The sequence below is a fragment of the Bos mutus genome, chromosome 9, assembly GCF_027580195.1.
Source record: "Bos mutus isolate GX-2022 chromosome 9, NWIPB_WYAK_1.1, whole genome shotgun sequence".
NCBI classification, from domain to species: Eukaryota; Metazoa; Chordata; class Mammalia; order Artiodactyla; family Bovidae; genus Bos; species Bos mutus.
The window spans coordinates 91,468,499-91,492,415 of NC_091625.1; the positions used below are offsets into that span (position 1 = coordinate 91,468,499).

Genomic DNA, 23,917 nt, shown 5'->3' on the forward strand with positions numbered 1-23,917 from the left:
TCTGTGGGATCATAGGAAAAGCAAGGGGAATTTCAGGAGAACATCTGCTTCATTGACTGCCCGAAGAGCCTTTGACTATGTGGATCACAACAGACTCTGGAAAACTCTTTAAAGAGATGGGAATACCAGAGCACCTTACCTGCCTCTTGAGAAACCTGTATGCATGACAAGAAGCAACAGTTAGAATGGACATGGAACAATGAACTGGTTCCAAATTGGGAAAGGGGTATGTCAAGACTGTATATTGTCACCCTGCTTATTTAACTTAAATGCAGAGTACATCATGCGAAATGCAAAACTGGAGGAAGCACAAGCTGGAAACAAGATTGCCGGGAGAAATATCAATAACCTGAGACATGCCCGTGATACCATCCTTATGGCAGAAAGTGAAGAGGAACTAAAGAGCCTCTTGATGAAGGTGAAAGAGAAGAGTGAAAAAACTGGCTTAAAACTCAACATTCACATACTTAAATCATGGCAACCGGCCCCATCACTGCATGGCAAATAGATGAGGAAACAGTGGAAACAATGACAGACTTTATTTTCTTGGGCTCCAAAATCACTGCAGATGGTGACTGCAGCCATGAAATTAAAAGACACTTGCTCCTTGGAAGAAAAGCTCTGACAAAGGTACACAACATACTATAAAGCTGACAAAGGTCAGTATAGTCAAAGCTATGGTTTTTCTAGTAGTCATATATGGATGTGAGAGTTGGACAATAAAGAAGGCTGAGCGCTTCTTTCAGAAGAATTGATGCTTTTGAACTGTGGTTTTGGAGAAGACTCTTGAGAGTCCCTTTGGACTGCAAGGAGATCAAACCAGTCAATCCTAAAGGAAACCAACCCTGAACATTCATTGGGAGTACTGATGCTGTAGCTGAAGTTTCAATACTTGGCCGCTTGATGCAAAGAGCTGATTCATTGGAAAAGACCCTGATGCTGGGAAAGATTGAGGGCAGTAGGAGAAAGAGGGTGACAAAGGATGAAATGGTTGGATGACATCACTGACTCAATGGACATGAGTTTGAGCAAATGCTGGCAGATAGTGATGGACAAGGAAGCCTGGCGTGCTGCGGTTTATTGCAAAGAGTTGGGCATGAACTGAGCGACTGAACAATGAATTTACATAACTGAATGCAGTTGATATTGTGTGTGCTAATTTGCTTCAGTTGTGTCCTACTCTTTGCAACCCTATGGACTGTAGCCTGCTAGGCTCCTCTGTCTATGGGATTCTCCAGGGAAGAATACTGGAGTGGGTTGCCATGCCCTTCTCCAGGGAATCTTTCTGACCCAGGGATCTAACTGAGCCTTGTGTGTCTCCTGCCTTGGCAGGCAGGTTCTTTACCACTAGTACTGCCTGGGCTGAGAGCTGATGTACTTGGTATAAATGTTTAAATGGCCTATTCTTTAATGTTTAGTATTCCACTATAAAATCTAGAAGATAAAAATTGGAAAAAGAAATTATTCCTAGTTCCTCTACCCAGACACAACCATGTTTAATATTTAGCTCTATTTCTTCCTAATATTTTTTCTATGCACATTTAAAAAATAGTTATAAACTTGATTTTGGTGGCTTTGCCAACTCTGATTTCTGCATCTTCAGAAATGTGTAAGTAAAGTAAAGTAAAAAGTTGCTCAGTCGTATCCGACTCTTTTCGACCCTGTGGACTATAGCCTACCAGGCTCCTCCATCCATGGGATTCTCCAGGCAAGGATACTGGAGTGGGTTGCCATTTCCTTCTCCAGGGGAGAAGTTATTGCTGCTGCTAAGTCACTTCGGTCATGTCCGACTCTGTGCGACCCCATAGACAGCAGCCCACCAGGCTCCCCCATCCCTGGGATTCTCCAGGCGAGAACACTGTAGTGGGTTGCCATTTCCTTCTCCAATGCATGAAAGTGAAAGTGAAGTTGCTCAGTCATGTCCGACTCTTAGCGACCCCATGGACTGCAGCCTACTAGGCTCCTCCATCCATGGGATTTTCCAGGCAAGAGTACTGGAGTGGGGTGCCATTGCCTTCTCCAACATCAAGAAGATCTAGGATGACCTGAACAATATGTATCATAGAAAAGTAATATATGTAACCATATGGGAAAAAAAAGCAACTTTAAGTTAAAACTTTAGATGTAGTAGAGTCGTAAATAATATACATTGTGATAGGAAGATCTTGTCAAATGTTATAGAACTTAAATTTTTAAATACTGAGAAAGTAACTGCCAAATGAATATTGCAGAGCCACTTCATTAGTCTTTTTTTCTCCTGCTGTCTATCAGATATTCGATTCCAGTGGCAGCCATGGATTTTCCGGAACTCAGCTACCTCAAAGCTCCAATAACTCCAGTGAGGTAAGCAAGGTTGCAGACGGCAGCTGTCTTATTTTCCTTGGATGACAGAAATGCTAAGTTAAATGGGGCATGCTTAATCTTTATCTGAACCTGTTGAAAATAAATTTGGAACTCAAATGGTGCCGAGTAGGTAAAAGGTGTTTTCAGAATGCCAGTTATTTTTGAAGGTATCTTAAACTCATGGTAACTGCATCTTCAAAGTGGTATCAGTCAGGTCAGTCGCTCAGTCGTGTCAACTCTTTCAGCCCCATGGACTGCAACACGCCAGGCTTCCCTGTCCGTCACCATCTCCCGGAGCTTACTCAAACTCACGTCCATTGATTGAGTCGGTGATGCCATCCAACCATCTCATCCTTTGTCACCCCCTTATCCTCCCACCTTCAATCTTTCCCAGCATCAGGGTCTTTTCACATGAGTCAGTTCTTTGCATCAAATGGCCAAAGTATTGGTGTTTCAGCTTCAGCATCAGTCCTTCCCATGAATATAGCTAGATTGAAGTGGTATATAGCTAGACTGAAGTCAAAATATCGACTTTTATTTATCCCTGTTCCTCGGGTAGTACTTACTGTCATCAGAGTTTAGTGGATCCAAACTTGCGTTTTCCTCTCAGAGTGTCAGGGGTCTTCACACACACAGTGCTTCACGCTGTGAATCAGCAGCCTTTGGTGCCTTCAGTAGAGCTGAGCACAGGGACTCTGTCTAGTCCCCAGGACAGTTTCTGACTAAGCAAAGCCCAGAACCATTGCTGGATGGAATTCTGAGGTGGGTGAAGGTGGTCTGGGTGAGCTCACGCCTCTTCTTTGTGTCTTTTTCAAATCCACACCTTCCAATTAAAGCTGTCTTTTGTGTTACTATTTCTCTTATCTCCTTCCTCACTAAATCATTGTATCTTGGGGTTTTATGTCCAATAACCCTCTAAACTATTTGTTGAGGCTCCAACCTGATTTTAAGGGCTTAGACACAATTTAATGTGTTTTTACAGAAGTAGGCAATATTACATAACAAATTAATTGGGGTAATTCAGTGAATTGGCGATAGTTTGAAAGACCTGAGGAATGGCGGAGTGTTTAAGACCCTGTGATGGGTCTAGAGGGAGGTAAATGAGGAAATTTCTGGTGATCTTAAAATATACTCCATAGACAGCCACATCTTCCGCCTCCATGGGAAGTGGACCCAACTGTGGGTAGTGAGCAGGGGCTCAGTTCCATGGTTATTGTTGAACCACCCCTCATAGTTAAGCCCTGCCCACGGTGTCCTGAGATGGGGTAGAGAACCTCTGCTCAAAACCCTGCCCTCACCTCCCATACTCACAGCACAGGGGCTGCCAGAGGGCAGGTCAAGTGAGCTAGGGTGGCTATTCCAGGAGGCCAGGTCATGGGCACTGCTCCTGGCTGGTCTCCTTTTGCTGCATGTGTGCTAAGTGGCTTCAGTCATGTCTGACTTTTTGTGACCCTATGGACTGTAGCCCGCCAGGATCCTCTGTCCATGGGATTCTCCAGGCAAGAATACTGGAGTGGGTTGCCATGCCCTCTTCCGGGGGATCTTCCTGACCCAGGGATCAAACCCGCAATCTCTCGTGTCTTCTGCGTTGGCAGATGGGTTCTTTTCCACTAGCGCCACCTGATTTGACTAAGTGGAACTCTGAGGAAGCCACATCCAAACCTTCCTCTTTATAGATCATACCATCAAAATGGTAGACTTTTCATAATAAATGATTTCCATTCTCTGCCCTGTTATTTCTATATACACTCAGAGCTTTTTTCAAAATCCAGATCAAATTACACAGTCGACGAGACATTTTTCTTGATTAAAAAAATTGTTTGCGAGAAGTTGGACCCGACTTAGCGACTGAACAGCAACAGCATCAAATTATATCATTATTATTTGTTTGCTTCTTATTCTCTTTTAGTCATCCCACCAAGTACACATGTCATATCTCCCAGGCAAGTTTATGACTAGGACCTTTGATTATGTGTTGGGCTTCCCTGGTAGCTCAGCTGGTAAAGAATCCCCCTGTAACGCAGGAGACCTAGGTTCAATCCCTGGGTTGAGAAGGTCCGCTGGAGAAGGAAAAGGCTACCCACTCCAGTATTCTTGGGCTTCCCTGGTGGCTCAGCTGGTAAAGAATCTATCTGCAATGCAGGAGACCTGGGTTCGATCCCTGAGTCGGGAAGATCCCCTGGAGAAGGGAAAGGCTACCCACTCCAGTATTCCGGCCTGGAGAATTGCAAAGAGTGAGACACAACTGAGCTGCTTTCACTTTCGCTTTTGATTATGTGTATATTCTTAACCCATGACTCACTGCTAAGGATATAGTATTGCTTAGTAAATTTGCTTATTACTTGTCTGTATTAGATGTAGCCCTTTAATGGTTGAGAAGAACTGTTTGATCTGCAATAAAAGCCACATGGTTTTAAGGTTATATCTTTTCCAGCATTGTGATAATTTAAATTTCCTACTTTGAGAGTTTAGAAATTGTATCATCAAAACACTTTCTATTAACAGAACTTACGTTGAACACTGAAAATAAATTTTGGTAGTCATTAATGATTAGAATTAAGCTTAGTCTTATTTAAATTGGGTTCAAGTGACCAAATCATCTTCTTGTGATTTAATTAACAAGCCCCATTGGTGCTATAACCAGTGAGAGGAAAGTATTATTGTTTGCTATTTTTTTTTTTAAAGCATGTATATTTAAACATTTATCCCTATTTGTTTTAACTAAACATTGCTTCTGGATAGCAACAGTGAAGAAATTCCTTTGACATAGAGGGCTATTTTAATGCCGTGTCAATTATTTCTGTCCTGTAGTACTCAGATAACTAGGTTTAAATTGAGTAGCAGACAGAATGAAGGGTATTTGATTTTTTTTTAATATCTCTGAGACTTAAGATTCTGCCTGTAGCTGGTTGAATAATTAATATTTCATTCCACTAGTTTTTTTTTCCTGCTAACCATTCTTGGAGAATATTTATAACTTGCACAAACCATCTATTTGTGAATAGTGTGTTATGTCCACCAGCGTAACACAGAAAGGCAGTCATTCCTGAGTGCTGGGAGGGAGGAGGGTCACGGGTATTTAAAAATATTCCATTCTAATCGGTGCATCGTGTAACAGTCCAACTGTGAGTCACCCTAATTTGAAATCTGTTAATGTTGGAATCCAGCCAGTCTTATTTGAGCGGTTTTTTTAAAGGACACTTTGGCCCGCCAAAAAAAGTGAAAGCTTTTCATAGGGTACTTCTTGGTGAGTAATAATACGTCTCAGTCAGAGTTTGAAGGGATGTGTTTGTTATGGAGATAGTGACAACAAATCCCCCGCTGAGGCTCTGGAAGGGAGCTACCCCAGAAGCATCATTGCAGATACCCTGGCGCCCTGGGCCTTGGCTCTCACTCCTGGAAAATTGGCTTGGGGTGTCCCAACTTTCTGTGGCAGTGAGTGAATGAAGCATTGTCACACTAGTCCTAAGCTCCAAACTGGGGGGAAAAAAAATGCTAATTTTTTTTTTTTTTTTTTAGTGGAAACTATGAATGAAACCGCTTACTCTTGACCATCACTCTGGTCTGTTTAAATAGAACGTTTAGTCTGGAGCCATACACAACTGTCGTACGTGCACAGATGGATGGTACATAGATAGGTCTTTGTTTCCCTTTCATATCAATTGATGTTTGGGCATCCACCCAAGAAGGAAATGAACACCTCCGCCTCTGTGACATGTTGCTGCTGTTAAGACAGCCAAGAGTACGAACGTCTTTTGTGTTCTTCCCTCATCTCACTTGCTAATAGACCTTCCTTTTATCAGCAACTGTGGTGTGGGCCCGTTTTGTGACGGCCAGATTGTGATTTTGCCACTCACTTCCCTTCAGAGATCCAAGTAGTAATTACGAGCCATTTGATCCAAAAGCATCTGCTGTGAGAGCCCTCGGAGTTTCAATTTTCTCTCCTTGAGGCACACTGAGCAGAAGTAATTTGACATGTGCTTCCAAGGCCATTAATGTGATGGTAATAAGAAATGCTTCTGTAGAAGCTGCCCTACCTGGAGGGCAGAAGTGATTTGCACACCTTAACGGAAGTGGCCATGGCTGCAGTTCAGTGATGTTACCCTTTGGTGGATGGCCACTCAGCACCGGGCCACATGGTGGTCTGGGCACCAGTAGTCACCACGGTTCCCTTGGGTTTTGGAGCAAGGGGTGATTCTCATTCGGTTTTTTTATAGTGGCCACTGTTGAATTACAGTGGTCAAGCCTTTATTTAGTCGTGTCTGACTCTTTGCGACCCCATGGACTGCAGCTTAGCCTGCCAGGCCTCTCTGTCCCTCACCATCTCCCAAAGTTTGCCCAAGTTCATGTCCGTTGCATCAGTGATGCCATCCAGCCATTTCATCCTCTATCGCCCTCTTCTCCTCCTGCCTTCAATATTTCCCAGCATCAGGGACTTCTCCAGTGAGTCAGCTCTTCTCATCAGGTGGCCAAAGTATTGGAGCTTCAGCATCAGTCCTTCCAATGAGTGTTCAGAGTTGATTTCCCTTAAGATTGACTGGTTTGATCTCCTTGCTGTCCAAGGGACTTTCAGGAGTCTTCTCCAGCACCACAGTTCAAAGGCATCAATTCTTTGGTACTCTGTCTTCTTTACCATCCAACTCTCACAACCATACATGACCACTGGGAAGTCCATAGCCTTGACCTTTGTCAACAGAATCATGTCTCTGCTTTTCAGCACACTGTCGAGGTTTGTCATAGCTTTCATGTCTAGAAGCAGTCTTCTGATTTCAGGGCTGCAGTCACCATCCACGGTGATTTGACTTGACTTGATTTGCTGGCCAAGCCTAGTATGGTGTAATTCCATAATCCACACCGAACTTCAAAAGTGATCTTCTACATTGTTGATGGCCCTTTACAGTTTATGTAGTCCCTTCAAATGCCCTTTCTCATGCCAGTCTCCTGATTTCTCTGTGGGGCTGGTGTGCTTCAGCCCCTTGTAAATGTGAGGAAATTGAAGCCCAGAGACATGAGCTAACCAGCCCTGACAAGGCTGGGATTTGACCCAGATTATCTGTTTATTGTATTTTTGCTTGTTTGTCTGTCTCCTCTGAGAACTGGAAACCTTGAACTGGTTGACTGGAAGCTAATTTTGTGGGGAGGGAGGGATGGAGCGGGTGAAGGGGTATATGATAGTCTTGACAGGGGTAGCCAGCCAAGGACTTCTGGGTGGGGGTTTAAAAGATTAATGTAGCATCTTTAAGGATAAGCAGAGAAAAGGGTTTTCCAGACACGTCAAGTTGCTGGGCTTGTTTTCATGATTCTCTATTCCTTTTATGAAAAAGAAGGTAAGAGAATATCTTATCTGACTCACTGAAAATGAAGCGTGTGATTTCAGTGTAGATAACAGTGACCCTTAAAAGGATCAATCCAGTTTTTTTTTTCCCTATGTAGGCAAGTCTTCCAACAGCCTAGGAGATGTATAAGCACCAAGTAGTCTTTTCTTTCTCTACTTCTAATGAATCACTTCTGCATCCTTGGCATTCTTTTTGAATAGCCATATTTCACCTTTCTTTAATTTCTTAAACTTCTAGGCTGTGTGTATGTTACACATAGGAAAAAAACTACACGTAAATTTTCACTCTAGGATCTCTTGAGAGAATCTGAACCTCCCCTAGCCTTGGTGTTGATAGACCTCGATCATTCAGTTGACTTTAGGTCAGCAGTGTAGACTCAGGGAATGTTTCCTCAGAGCACATGTAGGCACAAAACCTTGTTTAATTGAATAGAATGTGAATGTTTCTTTGGTCCTTCGTTGTATCTTCTCATTTGCCTGCATAGTTTTCTCTAGCCTAGAATTTCTCCATAGTAATCCTCTTTTAGTTTTTCTTCTTGAAACTCTAGAGAGGCTTAAGAACTTAACACTGTGGAAATAGATTCTACATAAGACAATGAAAATGGGCAGCTCTTACCCTACAAGCCCATACGTGACTGAATTTCTCATTGCATCCAGTTCAACACCCATGGATTAGGTATGTTCTTGGTGCAGGATACACTGTGTGAAAGGCTGAAGGATACACCATGTGAAGGGCTGAAGGATATACACTGTGTGAAGGGCTGAAGGACACACTGTGTGAAGGGCTGAAGGATACAGACTGTGTGAAGGGCTGAAGGGTATACACTGTGTGAAGGGCTGAAGGAAGGGCTGAAGGGGAAGGATACACTGTGTGAAGGGAAGGATACACTGAAGGATACACTGTGTGAGGGCTGAAGGATACTACTGTGTGAAGGGCTGAGGATACACTGTGAAGGCTGAAGGATACACTGTGAAGGGCTGAAGGAAGAAGGGCTGAAGGATACACTGTGTGAAGGGCTGAAGGATACACTGTGAAGAGGCTGAAGGATACACTGTGTGGCTGGGATACACTGAAGGGCTGAAGGATACACTGAAGGAGGACACACTGTGTGAAGGGCTGAAGGATACACTGTGTGAAGGGCTGAAGGATACACTGTGAGGAGGCCTGAAGGATACACTGTGTGAAGGGCTGAAGGATACACACTGTGTGAAGGGCTGAAGGATACACTGTGTGAAGGGCTGAAGGATACACTGTGTGAAGGGCTGAAGGACACTGTGTGAAGGATACACTGTGTGAAGGCTGAAGGATACACTGTGTGAAGGGCTGAAGGATACACTGTGAGGAGGGCTACACTGGATACACTGTGTGAAGGGCTGAAGGATACACTGTGAGGGAGGGCTGAAGGATACACTGTGTGAAGGATACAAGGGCTGAAGGATACACTGTGTGAAGGGCTGAAGGATACACTGTGTGAAGGGCTGAAGGATACACTGTGTGAAGGGCTGAAGGATACACTGTGAGGAGGCCTGAAGGATACACTGTGAGGAGGCTGAAGGATACACTGTGAAGGGCTGAAGGATACACTGTGAGGGAAGGCCTGAAGGCTGAAGGATACACTGTGTGAAGGGCTGAAGGATACACTGAAGGGATACACTGTGTGAAGGCTGAAGGATACACTGTGTGAAGGCCTGAAGGATACACTGTGTGAAGGGCTGAAGGATACACTGTGTGAAGGCCTGAGGATACACTGAAGGATACACTGTGTGGAGGCCTGAAGGATACACTGTGTGAAGGGCTGAAGGATACACTGTGTGAAGGGCTGAAGGATACCTGAAGGCCTGAAGGATACACTGTGTGAAGGCCTGAAGGATACACTGTGTGAAGGGCTGAAGGATACACTGTGTGGAGGGCTGAAGGATACACTGAAGGTGTGACTGAAGGCTGAAGGATACACACTGAAGGTGTGAAGGGCTGAAGGATACACTGTGAAGGGTGAAGGATACACTGTGTGAAAGGCTGAAGGATACAGACTGTGTGAAGGGCTGAAGGATACACTGTGAGGAGGCCTGAAGGATACACTGTGTGAAGGGCTGAAGGATACACACTGTGTGAAGGGCTGAAGGAGGACACACTGTGAGGAGGCCTGAGGCCTGAAGGATACACTGTGTGAAGGGCTGAAGGATACACTGTGAGGAGGCCTGAAGGATACACTGTGTGAAGGGCTGAAGGAGGCCACTACACTGTGAGGAGGCCTGAAGGATACACTGTGTGGAGGAAGGATACACTGAAGGACACACTGTGAGGAGGCTGAAGGATACTGAAGGGCTGAAGGATACACTGTGAAGGGCTGAAGGATACACTGTGTGAAGGGCTGAAGGATACACTGTGTGAAGGGCTGAAGGATACACTGTGAGGAGGCCTGAAGGATACACTGTGTGAGGCCTGAAGGATACACTGTGTGAAGGGCTGAAGGATACACTGTGAGGAGGCCTGAAGGATACACACTGTGAAGAGGGCTGAAGGACACACTGTGTGAAGGGCTGAAGGATACACTGTGAGAAGGCTGAAGGATACACAGGCCTGAAGGTGTGAAGGGCTGAAGGATACACTGTGAAGGGCTGAAGGATACACTGTGTGAAGGGCTGAAGGATACACTGTGAGGAGGCCTGAAGGATACACTGTGAGGAGGCCTGAAGGATACACTGTGTGAAGGGCTGAAGGATACACTGTGTGAAGGGCTGAAGGATACACTGTGAGGAGGCCTGAAGGATACACTGTGTGAAGGGCTGAAGGATACACTGTGTGAAGGGCTGAAGGAGGGCTGAAGGATACACTGTGTGAAGGGCTGAAGGATACACTGTGTGAAGGCCTGAAGGATACACTGTGTGAAGGGCTGAAGGATACACTGTGTGAAGGGCTGAAGGATACACTGTGTGAAGGGCTGAAGGATACACTGTGTGAAGGGCTGAAGGATACACTGTGTGAAGGGCTGAAGGATACACTGTGTGAAGGGCTGAAGGATACACTGTGAGGAGGCCTGAAGGATACAGACTGTGTGAAGGGCTGAAGGACACACTGTGTGAAGGGCTGAAGGATACACTGTGTGAAGGGCTGAAGGATACACTGTGTGAAGGGCTGAAGGATACACTGTGTGAAGGGCTGAAGGATACACTGTGTGAAGGGCTGAAGGATACACACTGTGTGAAGGGCTGAAGGATACACTGTGTGAAGGGCTGAAGGATACACTGTGTGAAGGGCTGAAGGATACACTGTGTGAAGGGCTGAAGGATACACTGTGAAGGGCTGAAGGAAACACTGTGAGGAAGGGCCTGAAGGATACACTGTGTGAAGGGCTGATACAAGGGCTACACTGTGTGAAGGGCTGAAGGATACACTGTGTGAAGGGCTGAAGGATACACTGTGAGGAGGCCTGAAGGATACACTGTGAGGAGGCCTGAAGGATACACTGTGTGAAGGGCTGAAGGATACACTGTGTGAAGGGCTGAAGGATACACTGTGTGAAGGGCTGAAGGATACACTGTGAGGAGGCCTGAAGGATACACTGTGTGAAGAGGCTGAAGGATACACTGTGTGAAGGGCTGAAGGATACACTGTGAGGAGGTGAAGGGGCTGAAGGATACAGACTGTGTGAGGAGGCTGAAGGAAACACTGTGTGAAGGGCTGAAGGATACACTGTGAGGAGGCCTGAAGGGATACTGAAGGATACACTGTGAGGAGGCCTGAAGGATACAGAGGCCTGAAGGTGACAGGGCTGAAGGATACACTGTGGCTGAAGAAAGGCTGAAGAGATACATACACTGTGAGGAGGCTGAAGGATACACACTGTGTACACTGTGAGGGCTGAAGGACACACTGTGTGAAGGGCTGAAGGATACACTGTGAGGAGGCCTGAAGGATACACTGTGTGAGGGGCTGAAGGATACACTGTGAGGAGGCCTGAAGGATACACTGTGTGAAGGGCTGAAGGATACAGACTGTGTGAAGGGCTGAAGGATACACTGTGAGGAGGCCTGAAGGATACACTGTGTGAAGGGCTGAAGGATACACACTGAAGGATACACTGTGTGAAGGGCTGAAGGATACACTGTGTGAAGGGCTGAAGGATACACTGTGTGAAGGGCTGAAGGATACACTGTGTGAAGGGCTGAAGGATACACTGTGAGGAGGCCTGAAGGATACACTGTGTGAAGGGCTGAAGGATACACTGTGAAGGGCTGAAGGATACACTGTGAGGAGGCCTGAAGGATACACTGTGAGGAGGCTGAAGGATACACTGTGAGGAGGCCTGAAGGATACACTGTGTGAAGGGCTGAAGGATACACTGTGTGAAGGGCTGAAGGATACACTGTGTGAAGGGCTGAAGGATACACTGTGTGAAGAGGGCTGAAGGATACACTGTGAGAGGCCTGAAGGACACACTGTGTGAAGGGCTGAAGGATACACTGTGAAGGGCTGAAGGATACACACTGATACACTGTGGAGGCCTGAAGGATACACTGTGTGAAGGGCTGAGGGGAAGGATACACTGTGCTGAAGGATACAGGGCTGAAGGATACACACTGATACACTGTGAAGATACACTGAAGGATACACTGTGTGAAGGGCTGAAGGATACACTGTGTGAAGGGCTGAAGGATACACTGTGAGGAGGGCTGAAGGATACACTACACTGTACAGACTGTGTGAGGCTGAAGGATACACTGTGTGGAGGCTGAAGGATACACTGTGCTGAAGGAAACACTGTGTGAAGGGCTGAAGGATACACTGTGAGGAGGCCTGAAGGATACACTGTGAGGAGGCCTGAAGGATACACTGTGAGGAGGCCTGAAGGATACACTGTGTGAAGGGCTGAAGGACTGTGTGAAGGGCTGAAGGATACACTGTGAGGAGGCCTGAAGGATACACTGTGTGAAGGCCTGAAGGATACACTGTGTGAAGGGCTGAAGGATACACTGTGAGGAGGCCTGAAGGATACACTGTGTGAAGGGCTGAAGGAGGATACACTGTGTGAAGGGCTGAAGGATACACTGTGTGAAGGCTGAAGGATACACTGTGTGAAGGCCTGAAGGATACACTGTGTGGAGGGCTGAAGGATACACAGTGTGAAGGGCTGAAGGATACACTGTGAGGAGGCCTGAAGGATACAGACTGTGAAGAGGCTGAAGGATACACTGTGTGAAGGGCTGAAGGATACACTGTGAGGAGGCCTGAAGGGCTGAAGGCTGAAGGATACACTGTGTGGAGGGCTGAAGGATACACTGTGTGAAGGGCTGAAGGATACACTGTGAGGATACAGACTGTGAGCCTGAAGGATACACTGTGTGAAGGGCTGAAGGATACACTGTGTGAGGGCTGAAGGATACACTGTGAGGCCTGAAGGATACACTGAAGGATACACTGTGAAGGAGGCTGAAGGATACACTGAAGGAGGACACTGTGAGGAGGATACACTGAAGGGCTGAAGGATACACTGAAGGATACACTGGGCTGAAGGATACACTGACTGTGAAGGGCTGAAGGATACACTGTGAGGAGGTGAAGGATACACTGTGAAGGGCTGAAGGATACACACTGTGAGGAGGCCTGAAGGATACACTGTGTGAAGGGCTGAAGGATACACTGTGTGAAGGGCTGAAGGATACACTGAAGGGCTGAAGGATACACTGTGTGAAGGGCTGAAGGATACACTGTGAGGCTGAAGGATACACACTGTGTGAAGGCCTGAAGGATACACTGTGTGAAGGCCTGAAGGATACACTGTGTGAAGGCCTGAAGGATGAAGGGCTGAAGGATACACTGTGTGAAGGGCTGAAGGATACACTGTGTGAGAGGGCTGAAGGATACACTGTGTGGAGGGCCTGAAGGATACACTGTGAGGAGGCCTGAAGGATACACTGAAGGACTGTGTGAAGGGCTGAAGGATACACTGTGAGGAGGCCTGTGTGAAGGGCTGAAGGATACACTGTGTGAAGGGCTGAAGGATACACTGTGAAGAGGGCTGAAGGATACACTGTGAGGAGGCTGAGGGATACCTGAAGGATACTGAAGGATACACTGTGTGAAGGGCTGAAGGATACACTGTGAGGAGGCCTGAAGGATACACTGTGTGAAGGCTGAAGGATACAGACTGTGTGAAGGGCTGAAGGATACACTGTGAGGAGGCCTGAAGGATACACTGTGTGAAGGGCTGAAGGATACACTGTGAGGAGGCCTGAAGGATACACTGTGTGAAGGGCTGAAGGACACTGTGTGAAGGGCTGAAGGATACACTGTGTGAAGGGCTGAAGGATACACTGTGAGGAGGCCTGAAGGATACACTGTGCCTGAAGGGCTGAAGGATACACTGTGAAGAGGCTGAAGGGATACACTGTGTGAGGGCTGAAGGATACACTGTGGAGGCCTGAAGGATACACTGTGAAGGGCTGAAGGATACACTGTGTGAAGGGCTGAAGGATACACTGTGAAGGGCTGAAGGGCTGAAGGATACACTGTGTGAAGGGCTGAAGGATACAGACTGTGTGAAGGGCTGAAGGATACACTGTGTGAAGGGCTGAAGGATACACTGTGAGGAGGCCTGAAGGATACACTGTGAGGAGGCCTGAAGGATACACTGTGAGGAGGCCTGAAGGATACACTGTGTGAAGGCCTGAAGGATACACTGTGGATACAGAACTGTGTGAAGGGAAGGAAGGATACACTGTGTGGAGGGCTGGAAGGAGGGCTACACTGTGTGAAGGGCTGAAGGATACACACTGTGAGGAGGGCTGAAGGATACACTGTGAGGAGGCTGAAGGATACACTGTGAAAGAAGGATACAGACTGTGTGAAGGGATACACTACACTGTGAGGAGGCCTGAAGGATACACTGTGTGAAGGGCTGAAGGATACACTGTGTGGAGGGCTGAAGGATACACTGTGAGGAGGCCTGAAGGATACACTGTGAGGAGACCTGAAGGATACACTGTGAGGAGGCCTGAAGGATACACTGTGTGAAGGGCCTGAAGGATGAGGGCTGAAGGATACACTGTGTGAAGGGCTGAAGGATACACTGTGTGAAGGGCTGAAGGATACACTGTGTGAAGGGCTGAAGGATACACTGTGAGGAGGCCTGAAGGATACACTGTGAAGGGCTGAAGGATACACTGTGTGAAGGGCTGAAGGATACACACTGAAGGTGGAAGGGCTGGACACTGTGTGAAGGGCTGAAGGATACACTGTGTGAGGAGGCCTGAAGGATACACTGAAGGGCTGAAGGATACACTGTGTGAAGGCCTGAAGGATACACTGTGTGAAGGGCTGAAGGATACACTGTGTGAAGGGCTGAAGGATACAGGAGGCTGAAGGATACACTGTGTGAAGGGCTGAAGGATACACTGTGTGAAGGGCTGAAGGATACACTGTGTGAAGGCCTGAAGGAGGACAGACTGTGTGAAGGGGGCTACAAGGATACACTGTGTGAAGGGCTGAAGGATACACCTGAAGGATACACTGTGTGAGGGGAGGCTGAAGGATACACTGTGAGAAGGCCTGAAGGATACACTGTGTGAAGGGCTGAAGGATACACTGTGTGAAAGGCTGAGGATACACTGTGTGAAGGGCTGAAGGAAACACTGTGAAGGGCTGGAGGATACACTGAGGCCTGAAGGATACTGAAGGACTGAAGGGCTGTGAAGGGCTGAAGGAAACACTGTGTGAAAGGCTGAAGGATACACTGTGTGAAGGGCTGAAGGATACACTGTGAGGAGGCCTGAAGGATACACTGTGTGAAGGGCTGAAGGATACACTGTGTGAAGGGCTGAAGGATACACTGTGTGAGGAGGGCTGAAGGATACACACTGTGAAGGGCTGAAGGATACACTGTGAGGAGGCCTGAAGGATACACTGTGAGGAGGCCTGAAGGATACACTGTGTGAAGGCCTGAAGGATACACTGTGTGAAGGGCTGAAGGATACACTGTGTGAAGGGCTGAAGGATACACTGTGAGGAGGCCTGAAGGATACACTGTGTGAAGAGGCTGAAGGATACACTGTGAGGAGGCCTGAAGGATACACTGTGTGAAGGGCTGAAGGATACACTGTGTGAGGCCTGAAGGATACACTGTGAGGATACACTGAAGGAAGGATACACTGAAGGAGGCTGAAGGATACACTGTGTGAAGGCTGAAGGATACACTGTGAGAAGGGCTGAAGGATACACTGTGTGAAGGGCTGAAGGATACAGGCCTGAAGGATGACTGTGAAGGGCTGAAGGATACACTGTGTGAAGGGCTGAAGGATACACTGTGTGAAGGGCTGAAGGATACACTGTGTGAGGGCTGAAGGATACACTGTGTGGAGGCCCTGAAGGATACACTGTGTGGGCTGAAGGGCTGGCTGGATACACTGTGTGAAGGCCTGAAGGATACACTGTGAAGGAGGATACACTGTGTGGAGGGCTGAAGGATACACTGTGAGGAGGCCTGAAGGAGGATACACACTGTGTGAAGGGGCTGACTGTGTGAGGGCTGAAGGATACACTGTGTGAGGGCTGAAGGATACAGACTGAGGCCTGAGAGGCCTGAAGGATACACTGTGTGAAGGCTGAAGGATACAGACTGTGTGAAGGGCTGAAGGATACACTGTGAGGAGGCCTGAAGGATACACTGTGTGAAGGGCTGAAGGATACACTGTGAGGAGGCCTGAAGGATACACTGTGTGAAGGGCTGAAGGATACAGACTGTGTGAAGGGCTGAAGGATACACTGTGTGAAGGGCTGAAGGATACACTGTGAGGAGGCCTGAAGGATACACTGAAGGGCTGAAGGATACACTGTGTGAAGGGCTGAAGGATACACTGTGTGAAGGGCTGAAGGATACACTGCTGAAGGAGGGCTGAAGGATACACTGTGTGAAGGGCTGAAGGATACACTGTGTGAGGGCTGAAGGATACACTGTGAGAAGGGCTGAAGGATACACTGTGTGAAGGGCTGAAGGATACACTGAAGGATACTGAAGGATACACTGAAGGATACACTGTGAAGGGCTGAAGGATACACTGTGAGGAGGCCTGAAGGATACACTGTGTGAAGGGCTGAAGGATACACTGTGAGGAGGCCTGAAGGATACACTGTGTGAAGGGCTGAAGGATACACTGTGTGGCTGAAGGATACAGACTGTGTGAAGGGCTGAAGGATACACTGTGTGAAGGGCTGAAGGATACACTGTGAGGAGGCCTGAAGGATACACTGTGTGAGGCTGAAGGATACACTGTGTGAGAAGGCTGAAGGATACACTGTGTGAAGGGCTGAAGGATACACTGTGAGGAGGCCTGAAGGATACACTGTGAGGGCTGAAGGATACACTGTGAAGGGCTGAAGGATACACTGAGGCCTGAAGGATACACTGGAGGGCTGAAGGATACACCTGAAGGAGGACACTGTGAAGAAGGGCTGAAGGATACACTGTGTGAAGGGCTGAAGGATACACTGTGAGGAGGCCTGAAGGATACACTGTGAGGCCTGAAGGATACACTGAAGGGGCTGAAGGATACACTGTGAGGAGGCTGAAGGATACACTGTGTGAAGGCTGAAGGATACAGACTGTGTGAAGGGCTGAAGGATACACTGTGAGGAGGCCTGAAGGATACACCTGAAGGATACACTGTGAGAAGAGACTGAAGGATAGGGAAGGCCTGAAGGGACTGTACTGAAGGACTGTGAGAAGGCCTGAAGGATACACTGGCTGAAGGATAACTGTGTGAAGGGCTGAAGGATACACTGTGTGGAGGGCTGAAGGGATACACTGATACACTGTGAGGAGGCCTGAAGGATACACTGTGTGAAGGGCTGAAAGGATACACTGTGTGAAGGGCTGAAGGATACACTGTGAGACACTGAAGGATACACTGTGTGAAGGCCTGAAGGATACACTGTGAGAAGGCCTGAAGGATACACTGTGTGCCTGAAGGATACAGGGCTGAGGCCTGAAGGATACACTGTGTGAAGGGCTGAAGGATACACTGTGTGAAGGGCTGAAGGATACACTGTGTGAAGGGCTGAAGGATACACTGTGAGGAGGCCTGAAGGATACACTGTGTGAGAAGGAGGATACACTGAAGGGCTGAGGACACTGTGTGAAGGGCTGAAGGATACACTGTGTGAAGGGCTGAAGGATACACTGTGTGGGAGGCCTGAAGGATACACTGTGTGAAGGGCTGAAGGATACACTGTGACTGAGGCCTGAAGGCCTGTGAAGGCCTGAAGGATACACTGTGTGGAGGCCTGAAGGATACACTGTGAAGAGGCTGAAGGAAGGCTGAAGGACACACTGTGTGAGGGCTGAAGGATACACTGTGTGAAGGATACACTGAAGGGGATACACTGTGTGAAGGGCTGAAGGATACACACTGTGAGGGGCTGAAGGATACACTGTGTGAAGGGCTGAAGGATACACTGTGTGAAGGGCCTGAAGGATACACACTGTGTGAAGGGCTGAAGGATACACTGTGTGAAGGGCTGAAGGATACACTGTGGAGGGCTGAGGATACAGACTGTGTGAAGAAGGATACACTGTGTGAAGAAGGATACTGAAGGATACACTGTGAGGAGGCCTGAAGGATACACTGTGTGAAGGGCTGAAGGATACACTGTGAGGAGGCCTGAAGGATACACTGTGTGAAGGGCTGAAGGATACACTGTGAGGAGGCCTGAAGGATACAGACTGTGTGAAGGGCTGAAGGACACACTGTGTGAAGGGCTGAAGGATACACTGTGTGAAGGGCTGAAGGATACACTGTGTCAAGGGCTGAAGGATACAGACTGTGTGAAAGGCTGAAGGAAACACTGTGTGAAGGGCTGAAGGATACACTGTGAGGAGGCCTGAAGGATACACTGTGAGGAGGCCTGAAGGATACACTGTGTGAAGGGCTGAAGGATATACACTATGTGAAGGGCTGAAGGACACACTGTGTGAAGGCCTGAAGGACACACTGTGTGAAGGGCTGAAGGAGAATGAGAAAGACAGCATCTCTGCTGTCATTCATTCATCTCAGCACCTGGGGGACCTAAGAACAGCCTGGAAATGCCTATCAAGCTGGCTGGACTTCACTGCAGGGACATCAGAGTGTAGACACATCTAACTGAGTGGAATTGGGATTGGGGGAGGGCATGGGAGACTTCCTAAGAAAGAGGGTAGCACTTGAAATAAGGTTGAAGGATATATGTGAATTCAGGACAGGAGCTCTGGGGAGGGTAAAGCAGGCGAAAGAAGTGGAGGTCACCCGGGTCTGGAGGCAGGAGAGTGCTCATGTGGGGAGTTGGTGGAGCCGGAACATGGTGTGCCTCGTGGAGTAACCAAAAGGAATCAGACAGCTGGCCCTTGTCCCTTTTGTGAGAGGTGACTAACTGCCAGGCTGATGTTCCTATAGAACAGTGGTGGGAGCCCAGGCTCACACTGGGGTCCAAGGTTCAAATTCCCACAGTATGTCAGTCGTAGCTCTATGTGGGAGCTGGGGCAAGTTTCTAGAATTTTCTGAGCCCCCGTCTTTTCACTGTTAGAGAGTTGGGACAGCGCCTGCCTCAGAGGGCTGTGAGTGGTGAGTGAACTGGTGAGGAGTTGTGAGGTCTCTCTGGATGAGGGGAGGGTAGTTGTGGATTTGCGTTCCCGTGTCCCTCCCTTAGCTTGTCATCCTCCATCAGGTTTTCCCGGCTCTGCTCTGAAAGTACAGCCCTGAATTGCTGTGCAGCAGCAGTCAGCATGGGCTCACGTCCCCTGGTCCTGGCTCCTTGTGGTTTCTTACTCCACAGTGACCTCTGCCGGAGTTTTGGTTTGATTCTGAGCATGCGTTGTTGGAGAGGCGGGGCCTGTGCCTTTGAGCCCGTACCTGCTCGTTGCTGATGCCCCTGGTTGAAATTCCTGCTTAGGTGGACGGAAGTGCCTGAGGCTTAACCTCAGAAGAAAATGGGGCCCACGAGAGATGGGACCCTGCAGGGGACACAGGGGTCCGTGCTGCTTGCCTGAGTCCTTGGCTCCGGGCATCTGCTTCTCTCTCTCTCTTGCTCGCTGTCTTTTTCTTTGGCAAGTGTGTTCGTGTGCATTCTGGGCTGTGACCATCTTTCCAGGAAAATATACAGGAAGTGACAGAGCCAGAAATGTCACTTCAAAGATGAGTACCACATTTAAAAAGACAGCACAGGAAAATTGATTCTTCCCTTTGCCTAAATCTGTTTTTTTTTTTAATTACTGTACATATTCTAGTATTTTAATCCTACGGTGTAGGGGAATCTTGGAGAAGGGCATGGCAACCCACTTCAGTATTCTTACCTGGAGAATCCCATGGACAGAGGAGCCTGGTGGGCTGTAGTCCATGGGGTTGTGAAGAGTCGGACACGACTGAAGCGACTTAGTACATAGGGGAATCTTGTGTGTGTATGTGCGTGTGTTTTAAATGCGTGAAATTCAAAGTAAAAAACCTGTCATTGACAACTCTCATGTATGATAGGTGGGGTATACGTGATGTATTGATGATGAATCTGTGTGTAACATTTTCTGGTGTGTGAGGTGTTTTCACATATATGATTTCTTTTGTTCACAAAATTTGTATTATTGATTGGTAACCTTAAGCAATTGTGTTGTATTAATAACATCCCTGTTTACAAAATAGGAGGTGAGGTTGAACACAGGAAAGCCCTGCCCTACCGCTTCTTAAGTGGTGTGACTTGAACCTCAGTCTTTTGATTTCAAATCCTTAAGTCCTGTTTTTACTAACAGACTAATATGAGAGCCTAACCAGAAGGGAACATTTCTGAGTTGCTTAATATTTAATGTTAACTATTTTTATTTATGAATCATAGAAGAACATATTAGCATGAGGTCATGGAGTTACTGTGAGGGTGAAGTTTAGGAAACAAAGCTTCCTTGGGAAAAGCTTTTGAAACATGGTGTTTGGGGATGATTTCTGAATGAGTGTCTAGCTGAAGATGGAAAAACACTTAGTCCAGGATTAGGGGGTAATTTTTAAAAACAAGTAGAAAGAAGAGAAACATGCTTGGATTAAGTGCAGTTCATGGTTAGTATGCAGGCAGGCGTCAGAGGCCATGGCGAGTGTATCTGAAATTCACTGGGATCATGGCTTAGACATAGACTTCATGGAGTTCCTGATCATCTGGACAATTCTAGAGCAGTAAGAGTGGGTACTGAGCAGCCCTTCTTTGACTGCATTGTGCTAACTTGGGCTAAGAGGCAAAGTGGCTAGTACACAGGAGGAGGAGTTGATGGACTCCAGTCAGCCTCCCCAGGCGTCAGTTGCGTGTGGGTTAAACAAATGAGGAAACTCCAGGCTTGTCTGCCCCAGAGGGTCATGAGAAGCCCTAGATGTGAGGAGCGCAAAAGTGCTAACTCTAAACTCAGGGGCATTTTCCCACGGCCTCCCTCATTTGCTCGTCAAGCCCACCCTTTCTTTTGGGACCTCAAAACAGGTGGATGACCTGCTACACTTATACGGGTCAGCAGTGGATGGCGTTCCCCGAGACGGCACGTGGGAGAGCCAGGTTGATGTTCACTTTCAGGATCGTCAAGCCGTGACTGTGATGGTCAAGCCGGAAACCAGGGTAGAAGATGTTCTGACTCTGGCCTGCAAGGTAGTGGATTTTGCTGTAGAAATACACTTCTGAATGGGATAATCATTAATGTTGCCCTCCTTTGCCTGCTTAATTTGGGTGGTGTTGAAGACCTCACTTTCTACAGGAAGGAACAAATTTGTTAATTAACATATTCATTATAGCATTCTCTTTCTCCATGTTTTAGAGGAATAAGTTGAGTCATGGCCCAATGCCTTCATGAAGAACTTCAGCTATTTTACTGAAATTCTGTATATACACCTTTGTATCTGGGATAATTATGAAGTCTCTTTTGTTATTTAAGGTACTTATAGATGGTATTCTGTGAGAAAGTGGCATGAACTTTGCGGTGGTTTGATTTGATGCTAGTTTTATCAAGTTTCTCCGGATTAAATGAGTCACTCAATACCACTCACAGTTGCTTCATGGAGATTGTTATGAGATGGTGTTTCATTCATTATTCAAACTGGGTTTTATTTCTGAGAAGAAAGTTTATGATATATTTTCAAGAGAGCCCTCTGAGATCCATGAAACCGACTCAGCAGCATCAGATAATATGCTTTCAGACCACCAGATGGCGCAATAGAGCTGAAATATTTTTAAGTTTTCAGAGAAAATGCAAACATACGAAATGGTTAAAAAAATGTCGAGTTTGGTAGCTCTTTACCACAAATGCTTATTAGATAATCTTTCATTTTAGTCCTCCTTTTTCACTTTGACTTACGCCCTAGGATTCCAGATATTTGTATATGCAGCTTATACTGTTAATGAATTTAATTTTCTCTTGCTCCATTATGTCAGGTGATTATTCAGGCAGTCAATAATATTATTCAGTAACAATAATATCAAGTTGGTAAATATTCTGATAGAGGAGGTCAGATGTAGTGGGTGAGTTAGATCCAGTTAGACCATAGGCTTGAGATAATTTCTCATTGTTGAAAATGTGTCTGAGACAGAATGTGTGGGTGTATATATATATTTATGTGTGTGTATATATATTTATATATACCTTTTCCTTGTGAAAAATGGTTGGAACAGGAAATCGTAATTCTGAAGTCTGCAGAGTATGAGATGGTTGACATTTCACAAATTAGTAACAGGAAACAATTTAAATTTAGGTACCTGTCTATTAAAAGAGAGCAGTTCTGACCACCATCACTGCTTCAAAATACATCTCTTGCTTTTAGTGATAAGTGGTATCATTTAGAGAAAATCTTCTTAAAAATAATTTCCCTTTTTTCTTTTTTGCACACTGAAACTTGAGCTCTTATATATACTTAAACTCAGCATATTATAGAAGATATTTTTAAAAGAAATTTCCACTTTTATTTTTAGTGAACAATGGTGCATTTAGAAAGAACATTTAACATCTGAATAGCTGTCTTTTTCTCCCTAGATGAGGCAGTTGGAACCCAGCCATTATGGCCTACAACTTCGGAAGTTAGTGGACGAGAACGTTGAGTACTGTATTCCTGCACCCTACGAATATATGCAGGACCAGGTGAGTGTTCTTCGGCTTTGGTAAGGGACCGATCCATGGGCCAAGGAAACCCATCCATGGCCCCTTAATTTAAAAAAATAGTGTCATTCAGGGGAAAAAATTCTGTTTAAATTGTCATTTAGCTTGGAAACAATCAAAATAAATTTGCAAGATACTGTGACTTCAGATCCTCTGATTTTGCGGGTCTTCCCTTTTGTAGGTTTATGATGAGATAGAAGTCTTTCCACTAAGCGTGTATGATGTGCAGCTGACAAAGACCGGGGGTGTGTCTGACTTCGGTAAGGAGGAGGAACGTACTCGTCAGAGAACCGTCTGGTCCATCCTTGCCTGGTTTGCCCCAGTATCTTTGGACCTAATATTCTTTTCTTCCCATTTTCAGAAACTATGACAAGAGATTCTGAGCTTCCTTTCTCTTCCCTCATGCCTATTAATTTATATTAGCAGACTAAAAATATATGTATTATTATTGGGGGGAAATGCCAAAACACTTAAGAGCAACGAATGTAAAAACCGAAGGGAAACTTGAAGTGATGGTGATAACAACCACGCAATGAGTTTATTGTGTGCTGGGCACAGTTCTTAGCTGATTAACGTATGATTCATGTAACAGTTCTTTCATCTCCGCCTCTTTGCTCTTAGCGCTTCACCTGCCTGAACTGGCCCCCATTTTTCCCCTCCCTTATTCCCTTCTTTCTGAGTGTATAAATCCAACTTGTACTTCAAAGGCTGACTAAAGGTCTCACTTCCTTGAAGAAACCTTACCCATCGCTTTACCTTCAGTTTAATAATTAAGGGTCAGTATTATCCATATCACTTCATAATATTAAATTCTTGCATTTCTGTTCATCTGTGTTTAAACTTGGCTCTTTATAAACTGTACTCGTATCTTAAAGTTCCTTCCTGTCTCTTGCTTTGTCTTGTTCCAGAGAAACTTGATAATTAGATGATGGTGCTTGTGGTTTAGTCTTGTATCAGACTCTTGTGATCCCATGGACTGTAGCCTGCCAGTTAATGATCAGTAGATATCTCCATAGAAAGACTATTTCTTGTTAGATATATTGATATAATTATTTCCCTTAAAATGACACAACCTGATCGTAATATGTTAAAATTTTCCTTTTTA

At 46.3% G+C, this 23,917-nt stretch overlaps 1 protein-coding gene across 10 annotated transcripts in view; it reads left to right on the plus strand.

Moving 5' to 3' along the window:
- The window catches only part of TIAM2 (TIAM Rac1 associated GEF 2), a 240,898-nt gene that overhangs the window by 148,271 nt on the left and 68,710 nt on the right, over positions 1-23,917 (plus strand). For 9 of the 10 annotated variants that reach the window (XM_070376925.1, XM_070376920.1, XM_070376923.1 and 6 more), the window contains 4 exons: positions 2,272-2,343; positions 21,153-21,314; positions 22,690-22,794; positions 22,994-23,072. In XM_070376925.1, coding sequence (XP_070233026.1) covers positions 2,272-2,343; positions 21,153-21,314; positions 22,690-22,794; positions 22,994-23,072 — 418 coding nt within the window. The remainder of the gene's footprint in view (positions 1-2,271; positions 2,344-21,152; positions 21,315-22,689; positions 22,795-22,993; positions 23,073-23,917) is intronic. The other variant, XM_070376927.1, reaches the window with a different exon arrangement.